Source organism: Salvelinus fontinalis, chromosome 23 (assembly GCF_029448725.1).
Source record: "Salvelinus fontinalis isolate EN_2023a chromosome 23, ASM2944872v1, whole genome shotgun sequence".
Classification (NCBI taxonomy): Eukaryota; Metazoa; Chordata; class Actinopteri; order Salmoniformes; family Salmonidae; genus Salvelinus; species Salvelinus fontinalis.
The window spans coordinates 19,261,379-19,278,209 of record NC_074687.1 but is presented as its reverse complement, the minus strand read 5'-3'; the positions used below and the strand labels follow the sequence as shown (position 1 = coordinate 19,278,209).

The 16,831-nt window shown below is 47.2% G+C and overlaps 1 protein-coding gene across 1 annotated transcript in view; it reads left to right on the top strand.

Moving 5' to 3' along the window:
• The window catches only part of xpo4 (exportin 4), a 43,539-nt gene that overhangs the window by 19,957 nt on the left and 6,751 nt on the right, over positions 1-16,831 (top strand). The window contains exons 5-13 of the mRNA XM_055878156.1: positions 3,434-3,550; positions 3,686-3,839; positions 6,636-6,748; positions 10,269-10,426; positions 11,208-11,382; positions 11,536-11,712; positions 12,156-12,298; positions 12,384-12,529; positions 13,188-13,365. Coding sequence (XP_055734131.1) covers positions 3,434-3,550; positions 3,686-3,839; positions 6,636-6,748; positions 10,269-10,426; positions 11,208-11,382; positions 11,536-11,712; positions 12,156-12,298; positions 12,384-12,529; positions 13,188-13,365 — 1,361 coding nt within the window. The remainder of the gene's footprint in view (positions 1-3,433; positions 3,551-3,685; positions 3,840-6,635; positions 6,749-10,268; positions 10,427-11,207; positions 11,383-11,535; positions 11,713-12,155; positions 12,299-12,383; positions 12,530-13,187; positions 13,366-16,831) is intronic.

The window sequence follows — 16,831 nt, the reverse complement described above, 5'->3', positions numbered from 1 at the left end:
TTACCGACCATTTCGAATCCCACCGCACCTTCTCCACTATGCAATCTGGTTTCAGAGCTGGTCATGGGTGCACCTCAGCCACGCTCAAGGTCCTAAACGATATCTTAACCGCCATCGATAAGAAACAATACTGTGCAGCCGTATTCATTGACCTGGCCAAGGCTTTCGACTCTGTCAATCACCACATCCTCATCGGCAGACTCGATAGCCTTGGTTTCTCAAATGATTGCCTCGCCTGGTTCACCAACTACTTCTCAGACAGAGCTCAGTGTGTCAAATCGGAGGGCCTGTTGTCCGGACCTCTGGCAGTCTCTATGGGGGTGCCACAGGGTTCAGTTCTTGGGCCGACTCTCTTCTCTGTATACATCAATGATGTCACTCTTGCTGCTGGTGTGTCTCTGATCCACCTCTACGCAGATGACACCATTCTGTATACTTCTGGCCCTTCTTTAGACACTGTGTTAACAACCCTCCAGACGAGCTTCAATGCCATACAACTCTCCTTACGTGGCCTCCAACTGCTCTTAAATACAAGTAAAACTAAATGCATGCTCTTCAACCGATCGCTGCCTGCACCTGCCCGCCTGTCCAGCATCGTTACTCTGGACGGTTCTGACTTAGAATATGTGGACAACTACAAATACCTAGGTGTCCGGTTAGACTGTAAACTCTCCTTCCAGACTCACATTAAGCATCTCCAATCCAAAGTTAAATCTAGAATTGGCTTCCTATTTCGCAACGAAGCATCCTTCACTCATGCTGTCAAATATACCCTCGTAAAACTGACCATCCTACCGATCCTCGACTTCGGCGATGTAATTTACAAAATAGCCTCCAATACCCTACTCAATAAATTGGATGCAGTCTATCACAGTGCCATCCGTTTTGTCACCAAAGCCCCATATACTACCCACCACTGCGACCTGTACCCTCTCATTGGCTGGCCCTCGCTTCATACTCGTCGCCAAACCCACTGGCTCCAGGTCATCTACAAGACCCTGCTAAGTAAAGTCCCCCCTTATCTCAGCTCGCTGGTCACCATAGCAGCACCCACCTGTAGCACGCGCTCCAGCAGGTATATCTCTCTGGTCACCCCCAAAACCAATTCCTCCTTTGGCCGCTTCTCCTTCCAGTTCTCTGCTGCATCTACAAGACCCTGCTAAGTAAAGTCCCCCCTTATCTCAGCTCGCTGGTCACCATAGCAGCACCCACCTGTAGCACGCGCTCCAGCAGGTATATCTCTCTGGTCACCCCCAAAACCAATTCCTCCTTTGGCCGCTTCTCCTTCCAGTTCTCTGCTGCCAATGACTGGAACGAACTACAAAAATCACTGAAACTGGAAACACTTATCTCCCTCACTAGCTTTATGCACCAGCTGTCAGAACAGCTCACAGATTACTGAACCTGTACATAGCCCATCTATAATTTAGCCCCCTATTTATTTATTTATTTATTTTGCTCCTTTGCACCCCATTATTTCTATTTCTACTTTGCACATTCTTCCACTGCAAATCTACCATTCCAGTGTTTTACTTGCTATATTGTATTGACTTCGCCACCATGGCCTTTTTTTGCCTTTACCTCCCTTATCTCACCTCATTTGCTCACATTGTATATAGACTTACTTTTCTACTGTATTACTGACTGTATGTTTGTTTTACTCCATGTGTAACTCTGTGTTGTATGTGTCAAACTGCTTTGCTTTATGTTGGCCAGGTCGCAATTGTAAATGAGGACTTGTTCTCAACATGCCTACCTGGTTAAATAAAGGTGAAATAAAATAAACTCCACCAATCAGGCCTTTATGGTAGAGTGGCGAGACCAAAGCCCCACTCCTCAGTAAAAGGCACATGACAGCCCACTTGGAGTTTGCCGAAAGGCACCTAAAGGACTCTTAGACGATGAGAAGCAAGATTCTTTGGTCTGATGAAACCAAGATTGAACTCTTTGGCCTGAATGCCAAGCATCGCATCTTGAGGAAACCTGGCACCATCCCTTCGGGGGAAGCATGGTGGTGGCAGCATCATGCTTTGTGGATGATTTTCAGCGGCAGGGAGTGGGAGACTAGTAAGGATCGAGAGAAAGATGAATGGAGCAAAGTGCAGAGAGATCCCTAATGAAAACCTGCTCAAGAGCGCTCAGGACGTCAGATTGGGGCAAATGTTCACCTTCCAACAGGACAATAACCCTAAGCACACAGCCAAGACAACGCAGGAGTGGCTTTGGGAGAAGTCTCTGAATGACCTTGAGTGGCCCAGCCAGAGCCCGGACTTGAGCCCGATGGAACACATCTGGAGAGACCTGAAAATAGCCAACCTGACAGAACTTGAGAGGATCTGCAGAGCAGAATGGGAGAAACTCCCCAAATACAGGTGTGCCAAGCTTATAACAATATGTTGATAAAGTCAAGGGGTCTGAATACTTTCTGTGTGTGTGTGTGTGTGTGTGTGGTGAACAAGTCCACTCCCTCAAATCCAATAGTGATAGTAGATTTTCACTGTGCTTCTGGCTTTAAAGAGCAACTGCCCCTAAAATCCATTTTCTAAATGAGAATATGGATATGTGGCATCTATGAGTCAAACATTTATTCTACTGTCAAAATTGACTTCAAAGTTTAAATAGGATAATTTTGATCATAGTCAGTCTTGTCCAAAACAAAGTTTTGTGAGACTGCATCAAAATGTAAATGAAGGTTGGGTTTGTTTCAATCCTGTCCACATGCTGGCAGCACATAAGTAATCATGAATTTGGAGTGCAGCTAGTGCAACCCAATCATAATGCCCATGGTCAATTCGGATGGACTTTGGATATCCCTATGGGGCTAGGTTAGGGACCATCAGTAAATTACATAATGTACATGGGACAATATGTTAAAATTCTAATAGCTCCAAATTTCAATGACTTAAACTCAAACCAACTATAAATTCGTATACAAATATTGAAAGCATTTAATGAGAACTAAAAGGTGTGCAACAGGAAAATAGTGTCATTTTACATTTTTATTTATTGACAGTCCCTAACCAGCCCCGGAGATATGCTGTCCAAAGTCAAATCAACTTTGCCACGGTTGCACAAGCTTATTGGCGAAATAATTTGGCAAACTTTTCCCACCTGTGAGCACACAAGACATCCCCATAAAAAAACGAGGCCAAATCAGGAAGTGCTGTTTCCCACTTTTTTTTTGAGATTTCAGGTCTCGCCAACCTGATATGAACTCTCCCAGTAGTAGAGCTCCCCTGTCTCCACTAGATGGCAGTCTGTGTCTTCAGGAGGCCAGGTAGAGTTTCAGGAGGCCAGGGAGAGGTTCAAAGCCTGGCTCTCTTTTAGATCAGGCCTCTGTAGTAAGCTGGCTGCTATTCTGTCAGCTACCCTCAATGTGAAATATGACCAGACGGTGTGTGTGACCTGTGTGTGTATGTTTGTGCACCTGCAGCAGACGCTGGCCTGCTCCATCCTGACGGCCCTCATCAGTGAGTTCTCCAGCTCCAGTAAGACCAGTAACATCGGCCTCAACATGGAGTTCCACGGCAGCTGCAAACGCATTTTTCAGGTCAGGGCTCTTCTCTTCCTCCTTCTCCTCTGTTCCTTTCTAAGTGAACAATATGTTATCTCTGACTTGGTAGGAGTGTGTTTGTTTGCTTGCAATGACAGTTTTGTGTATTTTTGCCCTAATGTGTGTGTTCAGGAGGATGACCTTCATCAGATTTTCATGTTGACCATGGAGGTGCTGCAGGAGTTCAGTCGCAGAGAGAACCTCAACGCTCAGATGTCCTCAGTGTTCCAGAGATACCTGGCCCTGGCCAATCAGGTCCTCAGCTGGAACTTCTTGCCGCCCAATCATATCCTTTCTCTAGTCTGTAGTGTTTCCCATTGGTGGATTAGGACCTGTGTTAACCCAGAACTAAAGTCTTACATAATTGGTCAGCTACTCAATTAAGTTCTGGGTCCATATGAGTTAAGAGAAGAGATGCTAGAACAAGGAACGGAACCGGCACTAGGAGCAGAATAGTCTCTTTGCAAGTTTGGGGCCGAATGTCCCACTGGAGGGTAGTAGTTTGGACAGAAACGTTGGTCTTGTTTGTTTTTATCATACGAACATTCAGGGGTCTTGGGTTCAGTGCAAAAGGTTTGGGGTGTGATATATGGTCGTACCATTAAGTTTTCATTTGTTGCTCTCATATTTGGCTGTGTTTTTGTTGGTGTGTTCTAAGTCGTGTGTGTGCGAGCGTGCATGTGGGTACATGTGTGTGTCATTGGCGCGTTAATCCTACTCAGACTGGCAGCCTCTCTCCCTCCCGCCTCTCTCAGTTTTTAAATGGATCTGAGGTGGCGTCGCTGCCAACCAGGGTTATGTATCACTTTCAAAGAGGCCTTGTGTGTCTGTGTCTGCCCATACCAGATAGCAGCCCAATAACCAGGCCTCTTTAAGGGGGGGGGGGCAGGCAAGGGGGTCAAGGGCCGCCAGCCTCTTTAAACCCCACTGCTTGTTGAGTGTCCGTCTGGAATACCAGACACCCTCGTGTGTGTCTCTGTGGGTGTGTTTCAAGTGGCAGTTAGTCAGTGTGGGTGCTGTCTGAATGATTGTTGGAACAGAGAACAGATTTATGAAGACTCCTGGGAAGGTAAAGTGGTGTGGCTTTCTGTCCACGTGTATCAGACATGTCTCTGTGTTTGAATGTGAGTGTGTGTGTGTCAAGGGGCTGCTCCTTAATTGCATGCTTGACAGCCGTAGCCTGGCTCAATCCTTCACAAACCAACCCGCGGCATGTGTGGCATCTGTCCGCGCCGCACTCCCCCTCTGGGCCATGGCGTGTGTCACCTCTGAGCCGCGCTCCCTGTGCGTTAGTACGACAGCGCATCTCCACACTGACATTAACCCTGAGGTCGGGTTGGGGTCTTGCTCAGGCTTCAGGCCTGCCCCTCGCCTTGACCCACTGGAGACCTTGACACACATACACCCCAAACAGTGAGTTATGCTGTCTTGGGGGCGGCTGTCCTAACACGGGCAGGAGAGGGGGGAATTGGGGAGAGCGAGGAGGGAGGGGGTGTGGGGCATTCCTCCAGTGTTATTTCACATGACAGGGCTGCAAGCGAGACTTAGTGGAGGATGTATCACTTAAACCCCCCCAACTCCTTAACATAGCTTTGTACTCTTAACACGTCCACTGCCAATGTACTGTATCTACAATGGCCAAAAAGTCATCTGGACAGAAAATACCTAGATGAGTTAAATATAGACTTAGAGGAGTATTTCTGCAGGGAAAAACTCATTTGGATTCTCTCTTGGCTGCGCCCATGCTCAGTCGTGAAATCCATAGATTAGGGCCTTATGAATTTTTAAATTTACTGATTTCCTTCTATGAACTAACTCTCAGCAAAAACTTTGAAATTGTTGCATGTTTTATTTATATTTTTGTTCGTTATAGAATTATATAACAACAAAGTCAAAAACATTTAGCTGTTAGCTAGTCAAGTTGCTGTATTTTTTTAGGTTAAAAACAGCTAAGTCGTTTTGTGGTTGGAATTGAGGTATTATTTAGTTTGAGAAATTTGACATGAGCTAGCAACTTTTGACAGATTGGTTTCGTCTGAACAAATGGTTTCGTCTGGACAAACTGTTGCTAGCAACCAAATGAATACCAATGTGTTCTGTGGAGGATAAAAAGTGATAGAGTTCCAGTATTTGCATAACCTTTTGATTTGATTATAGCTTGAAGGGTTATTGAATCTGGATCAAAAACCTCTTCTACTCAAGCTGATTAATGAATGTTCATATTTGAAGATTGAAGGCCAGGCTGTTTAGCGTGACATGGAGTGGTAAGAAGTTGAATGATAGCTAAACATACTGGCACCCAGACTAAAATCTGCTTCAGTATATACCCCAAAATCTTTGTTTTGTATTTGATACATGCATGGTTGTCAGTAAGGTAAATCTCTCACACATATGAACTCCAGTGGTTGGTCCCCGGAGTTAATACCCCGTCTCCAACACTTCCCAAGAGGCTTTTCACACTCTTTTTCTCTCCCTCTTCCTCTCTCTTCAGGTTCACTCAGAGTTCTGGTGGACCAGGGCTTTTTATAGAAGGTCATAAAGCCAAGGCTGCTGGAGGGAGTGCAGAGAGGGACACACACACACTCAAGCACAAAGCTGGCACCTGTCTCTTCAGCCTGACTGTTTGTGTTACTGTGTGTGTGCGCAGTGTGTGTGTGTGCACTGTGTGTGTGTATATATGGGAGTGGCTGTGGGTCCGGCCCAGTGGAATGCTTGGCCTGTGATGGCGACTGGCTTTGATCTGGCATTCCTGTGGGAGTTTCTTCACTGGGCCTCAGCATAGAGCGAGAGAGAGAAAAAGACACAGTGAAGGAAAGAGAGAGCCTTGAGTGTGAGAGAGAGGGCAACAGAGTCAGGAAGGTGAGTGGCAGACTTGATGAGAGAGAGCTAGTGGGTGAGTAACCACAAGTTTCCACGCCACTCAGACCGCAGAGAGGGAGCATGGCAGGCAGAGAGAGAGGGAGGGAGACAGACCAGATTCCACTGTGACTGACAGACAGGGCTCTAGTGACAGGGGCTTTTGTGTGTGTGTGAGCCAGAGAGTCAGCATTCCCCATGCTGTTGGCCTTAACTTGGGGGTCACTAGGGCGCCACTACATCGCCATGTTTGAGTCCACCCAGAACGTGATGCTGAAGCCCACAGAGACCTGGAGAGAAGCCCTGCTCGACACCTGCGTCATGGACCTCTTCTTCACCGTGAGTATTTCTCTCATCTCTCTATGTAGCTAGAACATCCTTCTGTCCTGCTGACTGTTCCTTGACTGTCTCCGTCTCCTCTTGTGGTTCTTACTACGGAGAGGGAGTGTTTGAACTATTTTATAATGAGGCATGTGAAACATGACATTTTATAGTGAAGCATTTATTACAATTAATCTTGATATTGCAATGTAGTATTTTTCCTAGTTGACGTGTAGATATGGCAGTGAAACGTGTGTGTGTGTGTGAAGCTGACGTTCTGGCTTAGTGTTGTGAGCGAGATGAAGTGTGGAAGAAATCCGTCAGCTCTCCCTCAACATCCAGGCTCTCTGTGTGCCTCTGTCAAATACTGCTCCACTACTCTCTCCTGTGTGTGTTTTCAAGTCCCAGTCTCCTGCCATATACTGCTCCCTTCTCTCTATTCTGCATCGCTCAGTTTCTACAACTGGCATGAGATATCATTTTGGATGAGTGAGGTTGAGAAGCCCATAGATGTTTTGAGCTGTTTGGAACAATAATATATATTTTCTATTGTAGAATTTTCTGTTTTGGATGTGTGTAAACCCCTCTCCTTGCATTGAGTGGTTTGGGACCAGAGAATCTCTATTGTATTGTGTCTGACCAGCCTAACAAGAGTTGTGGTGTTTCTTACCTCCACAATGTGGTATTTATGGTGAGTGAGATGTTTGTTAATATAAGAGTGTGGTCTGTCTGTGTGTGCAAAAGTTTGTTTTGTCCGTCTGTGTGTGGCTGTGTGCAACAGTTTGTTTTGTCTGTCTGTGTGTGTCTGAGTGCAAAAGTTTGTTTTGTCCGTCTGTGTGTGGCTGTGTGCAACAGTTTGTTTTGTCCGTCTGTGTGTGGCTGTGTGCAACAGTTTGTTTTGTCTGTCTGTGTGTGTCTGTGTGCAACAGTTTGTTTTGTCCGTCTGTGTGTGGCTGTGTGCAACAGTTTGTTTTGTCTGTCTGTGTGCAACAGTTTGTTTTGTCTGTCTGTGTGTGTCTGTGTGCAACAGTTTGTTTTGTCTGTCTGTGTGTCTGTGTGCAACAGTTTGTTTTGTCCGTCTGTGTGTGTCTGTGTGCAACAGTTTGTTTTGTCCGTCTGTGTGTGTCTGTGTGCAACAGTTTGTTTTGTCCGTCTGTGTGTGTCTGTGTGCAACAGTTTGTTTTGTCCGTCTGTGTGTGTCTGTGTGCAACAGTTTGTTTTGTCCGTCTGTGTGTGTCTGTGTGCAACAGTTTGTTTTGTCTGTCTGTGTGTGTCTGTGTGCAACAGTTTGTTTTGTCCGTCTGTGTGTGCAACAGTTTGTTTTGTCTGTCTGTGTGTGCAATAGTTTGTTTTGTCTGTCTGCGTGTTGGGGTGCTCAGCTGCTGCTTCTCAATCCTCAGCTGTGAGGGTGACGGCCCAGGAAGGGGGCTGTACAGGCACGCGCTGCCAGGGTCAGAGTTCAAAGAGAGCGATGGCAGGATTACACCCTAACCCTGGGATTAGGGGGCCCCGTTAACAGTACCCCCCCCACACACCCTCTTAAGGACCCTGAGGGGGTCCACTCCCCCCTCTGTGGGTGTCAGTCTTCCTTTAAACAACTCCACTCTGGAGGCTAAGTGGTCTAAGGAATGTTGAAGGTCAGAAGTCTCCCTCCAAGTACATACATTTACTCCTTTACATTATGAAGTTGAAGCTTCCAGTTCAGTGACTGAAGGAAACAGAAACAGATCTGAAAGAAATCAATGTTGGAGTTAGACTGTGAGAAGAGCGTTCTCAGTTACTCTGAGACAGTGGTCTAGGCCAGGGAGGATAACTTGGCTAGGGGCAAAAGAACGGGGAAATATGCCACTCTGTTCTTTTGACACCTAGTGAAATGAGTAAGATAACATTTTCCCTACCAGCTGTAATTTTGCCTTCTGCTGTTTTTGTTACTGGTTTGCTTTGGTTTTGGCATGTATTGGGTTTGGACTGATGAGAGGGTGGCTTTAATTTGTGATTCTGTTAGTGTCTCTGTGTGTACTGCTTCTCTTGCCCAGGGTTGCGTCTGCTTTAAGTCAGAACGTCTCAGCGTCTAGTACACACTCACACTAGAGCTCTGTTTGCCTAGTAAACACAATCAGGGCTGCGTCTGGAGCGCTGGACCTATAATGTTTTGACGATGGCTGATTCCACCCTGGGCGGCAGTAACTGGATCTGAATGAACGAGAGAGCGAAAAGGAGAGAGACAATCCGACGGAAGCGCTCAGTTGATGGAAAAAAAACCCAGAAAGGCCTCCAATCCCCTGAGGAAACAGACACCAGGCTTTGTCTCCTGCTATAAATAGGAGACTCATTCTCTCTCCCTCATTCTCTCTGCGCAGAGGAGTGCCCAGTCTTGTTTTGATTTACCCTCTACCCCCTGCCTGTCTCTAACTATAGTCGGACTCAAGGCGATTGGCATAGCTAGCGTTGTGCGGATGTTCATTGGTGCAGCTGTTTTTAGAGCGCGTGCGACATACAATCTTTGGCCTTGCACTCGCTTTCTCTCCTTCTCCTCCCTCCCTCACTCTCTCCTCCCCTTCACTTCTCTCCTTCTCCTCCCTCCCTCACTCTCCTCCCCTTCACTTCTCTCCTCCAGAGAATGACTTCACACTCTGGAGAGGGAAGCAGCAGCACTACCCAGCAGCAGTGAGGTCTCTCGGCTGCGCTGCGCTACGTTAGCATCAGAGCCCTCGGATCACCGTGGCTGACAACCAGCCACTACAGCTGGAGAAGAGAGGGAGAGCGAGAAAAAAAAGGGAGGTTGAGAGAGGGGGTCTCTCAGGAAGAAGGGAGAGTGGTGGGGAGCGTTCTGGAGCTGTTGGGTGGCATGCAAACGGTTGCGTTGGACTTGTGGGGCTAGCACTGGGTTTTTGTCAAGGGCAATAACAGTAAAAGAAAGCGAGAAAAAGCAGACTGAGAAAATAGACAGTTCTGAGCGTTCAGAGCCAAGCGTCCACATTGCGCTGCTTGTCAGTGAAAACACATGTTGCTCCACAGTAGAGCTGAAGCCTGCTCACCGCTCGGTGTCTACGCAGCCAATTCACCATGCAACCTCTGTGACAGAATAACAAGTGGACTCTGACTACCAATCCGTTTCTGAGAAGATCCACTCTGGGTTTGGTTGAGACTGCCTCGGAGAGATTCAGACGGGCTCTGTTATCGATTGGGATTGTTTGTGGTGACATCCAGGGTTACCGTGTCTGGGTTCGGGGACCAGCGCTTTGAGCATTGATTCTCTGTTCTTATCGCTTGAAAAGACGGTGAGTCTGTCATTTCAATTGGTCTTAAAATTCTGTCTATTGTTGTGGTCATCAGTGGCAGTCCTCAGACCCCGGTGTGATTTGACTCCCAGCTGGGATATATTCAACCCAGTTTCTGGTTGACCTTCATGGTCTCACAACCACCATCATTATTGTCATCATCATTAGGAAAAACTCTTCTGAGGAGATAGCTGTATGTCGTCACTTGCTTAAAAACAACTATTTAACACAACCCTCTCCTCTTCTCGTCTCCTCAGGTGCACAGAAAGATCCGTGAGGACTCGGACATGGCCCAGGACTCCCTGCAGTGCCTGACACAGCTGGCCTCCATGCACGGCCCCATCTTCCCTGATGAGACCGCTCAGGTCTCCTACCTGGCCCACCTGATGGAGGGGCTTCTCAGCATGATCAATGGGTGAGTCTGTCAGGACCTTAGACTAACTGGTTGGTTTCAATAGACCCAATCCAGGGCTAGAAACACTGCTGCTCTCTGTGCGTGCAAGAAGCTCTAAATTAGTTTTTCTACTTGGGCAGTTGTTTTAAGATGACACGTAGATTCATCTGTACTGCATGTTGATCATTATGGGCTGTGTGTGATTGTAAGTGATTATTTGGACTGGAGGCTGGTAGAGTAATGAGTAATGTGATTTTGTGTGTAATCAACTCGTCTGTCCGTTAAAGTAGTTCTTATCTGAATCAAGAGGACTCAGCTCTAATGTATAAATAAAACACACATACACACTTGTGTGCTCGGAACTTGTGACTTGCTAGGCTGAGTGAGTAAGGGTCTCTCTCTCCCTCTCCCTTCTCCGTAATCACCTATTCCTGGAGCTTTTTTCCAGTTGCATCATCGGGAAACCATGCGGGCAGGATGGCCAATCTGCAGTGATTGAACAGCTCTGCTTGCAATTTAAATCCATCTGATGGGGGTTAGCGAGCCGCACGGTGCTAGGCAGTAGGCTAACGACAGTAGGCAGGCCTCTAGTCAGTGCTCTAACTGGGGCTGTGGAAACATGGCCCTAACCCCAAGGCAACAGGTACTGCTCAGTGCTCACACACTGGGCAGCAGAGCACAGTGTCTGGTTTAGTACCATACCTGGTTCAAAAACATTTGTGAAATACTTTCAAAAACTATGTCTGATTTGGAATCAAATTGGCCAACATTCCTCTAAGGTTGTGTTTTGTTTGTGTCCCAGGATAGAGATTGAGGACTCTGAGGCAGTAGGTATCTCTAACATCATCTCCAACCTGATCAGCACGTTCCCCCGTGTCATCCTGACCGCCCTGCCCAGCGAGCTCTTCACCTCCTTCATCAACTGTCTCACCCTCCTCACCTGCTCCTTTGGACGCAGCGCAGCCCTGGAGGAAGTGGTCAGCATTACACCGCTAACCTTACAGCAGGAAAATTACACCTCGAACATTACTGCAAGGAACATAGTTGATCCATGGAGAAAATGTTTCACGTATTGTTGTTGCATTGAAAAGGCCCATTCAATGAGTCTCTGTCTCTCTCCCCCTGCCCAGCTGGATAAGGATGACATGGTATACATGGAGGCGTATGACAAGCTGTTAGAGTCATGGCTGACCCTGGTTCAGGATGATGAACATTTCCCCCGCGGTTGCTTCGTCCAACCCGCCGTTCAGGTCTTCAACTCCTATATCCAGTGTCACCTGGCTGCCCCCGACGGCACCCGCAATCTGGTGAGAGACACACACACCTGTCAACCTACCCTACATTACTCATCTCATATGTATATACTGTACTCTATACCATCTACTGCATCTTGACTATGCCGTTCGGCCATCGCTCATCCATATATTTATATGTACATATTCTTATTGATTCCTTTCCACTTGTGTGTATAAGGTAGTTGTTGTGAAATTGTTAGATATTACTGCATGGTCGGAACTAGAAGCACAAGCATTTCGCTACACTCGCATTAACATTTGCTAACCATGTGTATGTGACCAATCAAATTTGATTTGACCTAGACTCATATAATCAGTCAGTCAATTGTTGTTATGGTTAATTGATATGTTAATGCTTGTAAACAGTCGATCCACGTTCTCACTCCTTTGTCGCATATTCCTTCACGCTCTCTTTTTCTGTTATTCTTTCTTTCTTTTTCTCCTGTCCTCTCCAGACAGCAAATGGTGTGGCATCTCATGAGGAGGATGAGATTAACGAGTTACAGGAGGATGACAGAGAGCTGTTCTCAGACCAGCTGGCCAGCATCGGCATGTTGGGACGCATTGCAGCCAACCACTGTATCCCCCTTCTGACCAGGTACATACACACACCTCTTGCTTTTAGACTATCCCCTAGCTCTGTAAGTGACTTTCATGATTCTGACGTGTGTGTGTGTGGTCAGTCTGTTGGAAGACCGGGTGACGCGGCTCCACGGCCAGCTCCAGAGGACCCAGCAGCACCTCATGAACTCGTCTAACCCCGGCTCAGTGGACCGCAAGGTCCTGGACGACCTCTACGAAGACATCCATTGGCTCATACTGGTCTCAGGTCAGTGGATAACTATAAGGGATGATTTATTCATGCTGGGAATCACCCCATGTTGGATACATGGCTCAATTCCATCAGTGGTCCCTTGTTGTTTTAGTTATGGTTTTATTATGTAACAATTATTTTAGCATTCAGTCAATTATGTTCTGTTAGCATAAAATGAAACCTCTAACTGCACTCTGGGGGGCATAGACTTTGTCCTTAGATCTCCTTAGTTGTTTTTAGGGACTACATTTAGGCTGGGAGGCAGGCTGCACTGGTGTATTGGTGCATGGCAGGAATGTTGTTTCGGGAAGGGCCAGGCCACCAGTTGTACAACTGCTGCTGTTTAGTACATTTTAGCATTCTCAGTGGCCACAGAATTCCCCTTTGGTGCCTAACTTCATTTGGAGTCATACACCCTTAGTTGGTTCTCTCTCTTAGTGTGCTTAGAGTTTTTCTAGGGGATCCTAGCAGTGCTTTGCGTAACACTGGTGAAGAATGACATTGGCTGTAATGAATCAGTGGAAAGCTCCACTATAGGAGTTTTGCTGTGATGGAAAATGTTGTCTTCCAAAAGTACCTCCTTAATGGATTGTTTCTGGCTAGTCCTAGTTGTCAGAGTGTAGTTGTGAATGCTAATTATTGTATGTGTGTGTGTGTGGGGGGGGGGTTCCAGGCTACGTTCTGGCAGATGACCCTCAGGGTGAGACTCCTCTGATCCCAGCGGAGGTGATGGAGTATTCTATTAACCACTCTACTGATGTGGACATCAACACCACCCTGCAGATACTGGGCTCCCCTGGGGAGAAGGCCTCCTCTATCCCAGGGTGCAACAGGACAGACTCTGTCATCAGGTAGGGGAGGGACTATGATTGGTCAAAAGCCTTTGTACAGTACATGCTGAATGTCTGCTGATTTGCTGTCTGGCACTTAATTGCAAACACCTGGATTCCCACATCTAAATGAGATGTCTGGTTTGAAAGAAAGTACTAAAACCAACCGATACTCTGGCTTCTGTCAGTGGACCAGAGTTGCCCGTCGCTGCTATAAATCCATCAACAAATGGGTCCGAAATTAGTGCTGCGCGATTAGGGCTTTTTGAGGTCGGTTCGATTATTAAAAATAATCGTGGTTTCGGTTTTATAAAAAAAAAAGAAGAAATGCCCTCGCTATGCGTTGTGGGTTGAATGCTGTAAAAACGCAGAATAAAACATTGAATAAAAGTCCCATGATGGTAGTCTGATTATCCCTTATTAAACACATCTTTTTTACTTTACTTTTTCATTTACTTTTATTTTAATATTTCAGTTGTTGTGTATATTACATTTGTTTTATTTGATGACTTTATTATTTCATTCCAAGTCATCATCTCATCTCTATAGAGCTGCTGCCTATGCTGTCTGACAAAATCACTATTTTAGTAGTTCTTCAACATAAATAAGGTATGTGTTTATGACTGCTGAATTCCAACTATCAATCACTTAGATCATGTATTTTCAGGTAGAGATAGCTTGCGATGCAAATGCTCTCTATCCCTCTCGATCACACATTCTTCTCTCTTATGTAGCAGGCGTAAAAGAAACAGACCGGACAAGCAGGCGCGCAATGGATTATGATCATTGTAGTTAATTACCATGTTTTCTGCGCTAAACTATTTAGACTATTTGCCTGTTGGAAACTACAACTCCCTACGACATAAATCAGATCAAGCCCGAACTGTGCTATATCTAGAGAAACTGCACAATGTGCACATTGAGCCAACAGAAGAAGGAAAAAACTAAAACAAAATGGAATTCAAGTAATTGAACCAAAGTCAGTCAATTAGTTGTTTCAAAACCAAAAAATAACAGACATTTCGGTCAATCTCTTAGCACTATCTGAAATGCACTGTCTCAGTCACTGATCTAATGGACAGTCTACCCTCACTGTCTCTGATCTAATGGACAGTCTACCCTCACTGTCTCTGATCTAATGGACAGTCTACCCTCACTGTCTCTGATCTAATGGACAGTCTACCCTCACTGTCTCTGATCTAATGGACAGTCTACCCTCACTGTCTCTGATCTAATGGACAGTCTACCCTCACTGTCTCTGATCTAATGGACAGTCTACCCTCACTGTCTCTGATCTAATGGACAGTCTACCCTCACTGTCTCTGATCTAATGGACAGTCTACCCTCACTGTCTCTGATCTAATGGACAGTCTACCCTCACTGTCTCTGATCTAATGGACAGTCTACCCTCACTGTCTCTGATCTAATGGACAGTCTACCCTCACTGTCTCTGATCTAATGGACAGTCTACCCTCACTGTCTCTGATCTAATGGACAGTCTACCCTCACTGTCTGTCTCTGATCTAATGGACAGTCTACCCTCACTGTCTGTCTCTGATCTAATGGACAGTCTACCCTCACTGTCTGTCTCTGATCTAATGGACAGTCTACCCTCACTGTCTGTCTCTGATCTAATGGACAGCTTGGACAGTCTCTCCACACTGTCTACAGCAGCTGAGCTTTAAGCTGTGGACTTGTTCACTAAGCCCTTGTTGTAGAGCTCTGTCACGTTCACACCAGTGCTCTGTCTGTCTGGAGTGTGCCTCATAAAACCCTCTGCCCCGTGGCATGGCGGCAGCCTTTCCCTTAGATTATTTTCCAGGCAGGGCACAACGGCCCACATAACACTACACAGGCCATCTGGCATGGAAACTGTCCATAGAAACCAACAGAAGCCAAACTTTTTTTTAGATCTAGGTAGGGGGTCCTCGCCCCTACATTACAGTACAATGTTAGGGGAAATATTACGTACAGTGCGAGGCTAATGATCCACCCGCGTGCGTGTGTGATCACTCTGGTCCCCAGCGATGCGGGTGTGGCTCCCTGGGGGTGTGGTGCCAGTGCCGCAGAGGGGGAATGCCCTGGCACAGACCCAGCCATGCCAGCTGCTAACACATACACAGGCCGTGGGAGACACACACACACACACACACACACACACACACACACAGGCCCTTGGATACATGATGGCGTAGCGACCTAGCCAGCCTTAGAGCAGACCCCGGCGCCAGCCCTCCCAGCCCCGGACCAGACCACCACTCTCTAACATGTTATTCAATTAGGGCAGGGCCAGGTGCTGCTAAGACTAGGAGGGGGCTGTGGTCATGTGGGGTTGGGGGGTACATGCAATCATATAGGGAATTTTGGAGGTGGTTGTGGAAAGGGCCTCTGGATTGTTCTCTATGGGGGTGAGGAGGCACAGGGACAGAGGATTGTTTTGTGGGGGTGAGGGGGCACGGGGACAGAGGATTGTTCTGTGGGGGTGAGGGGGCACGGGGACAGAGGATTGTTCTGTGGGGGTGAGGGGGCACGGGGACAGAGGATTGTTCTGTGGGGGTGAGGGGGCACGGGGACAGAGGATTGTTCTGTGGGGGTGAGGGGGCACGGGGACAGAGGATTGTTCTGAGGGGGCACGGGGACAGAGGATTGTTCTGTGGGGGTGAGGGGGCACGGGGACAGAGGATTGGGAAAAACAAGAGGCAGCATCGGGTTTCCTAATTACACTGTGCGACCCCGACGCTGTTAATGTCAATGGGCTTTTGTTTTTGCAAACAATGTGAAACAGTGCACTGTGGTGCTGCATGGGCATGTACTGAGGCCCATCTCTCACATACAGAACACTAAGATGCACTAAGCCTTATGTCTCTCTGGCCTTTAGCAGAGGTGCGTGTGTCAATGTGGTCATTTGTTGTCTGAGTGACTGATTTAAACAGACACTGAATTCCCACCTCTTTCTTTTGTTCTTCCCCTCATCCTGGCCTTGGCTTCTTATCACTTCCTTCGTTATCTCTCTCTCCTCTTCCTCTTTTTATTCTCTCTATCCGTCTCTCTCTCATCTTCCTCTTTCTCTATTTCTTTTTTTTTTTTACCTTTCACTTCTCTCCCTTCTTCCCTCCCACCCTCTCCTTCCCTCCCGCCCTCTCTCTCCCACCGTCTCTCCCTCCTTCCCTCCCACCCTCTCTCTCCCACCCTCTCTCCCTCCTTCCCTCCCTCTCCCTCCTTCCCTCCCACCCTCTCTCTCTCCCTCCTTCCCTCCCACCCACCCTCTCTCTCTCCCTCCCTCCCACCCTCTCTCTCTCCCTCCTTCTCTCTCTCCCTCCCACCCTCTCTCTCTCCCTCCCACCCTCTCTCTCCCTCCTTCCCTCCCACCCTCTCTCTCCCTCCTTCTATCCCACCCTCTCTCCCTCCTTCTATCCCACCCTCTCTCCCTCCTTCTCTCCCACCCTCTCTCCCTCCTTCTCTCCCACCCTCTCTCCCTCCTTCTCTC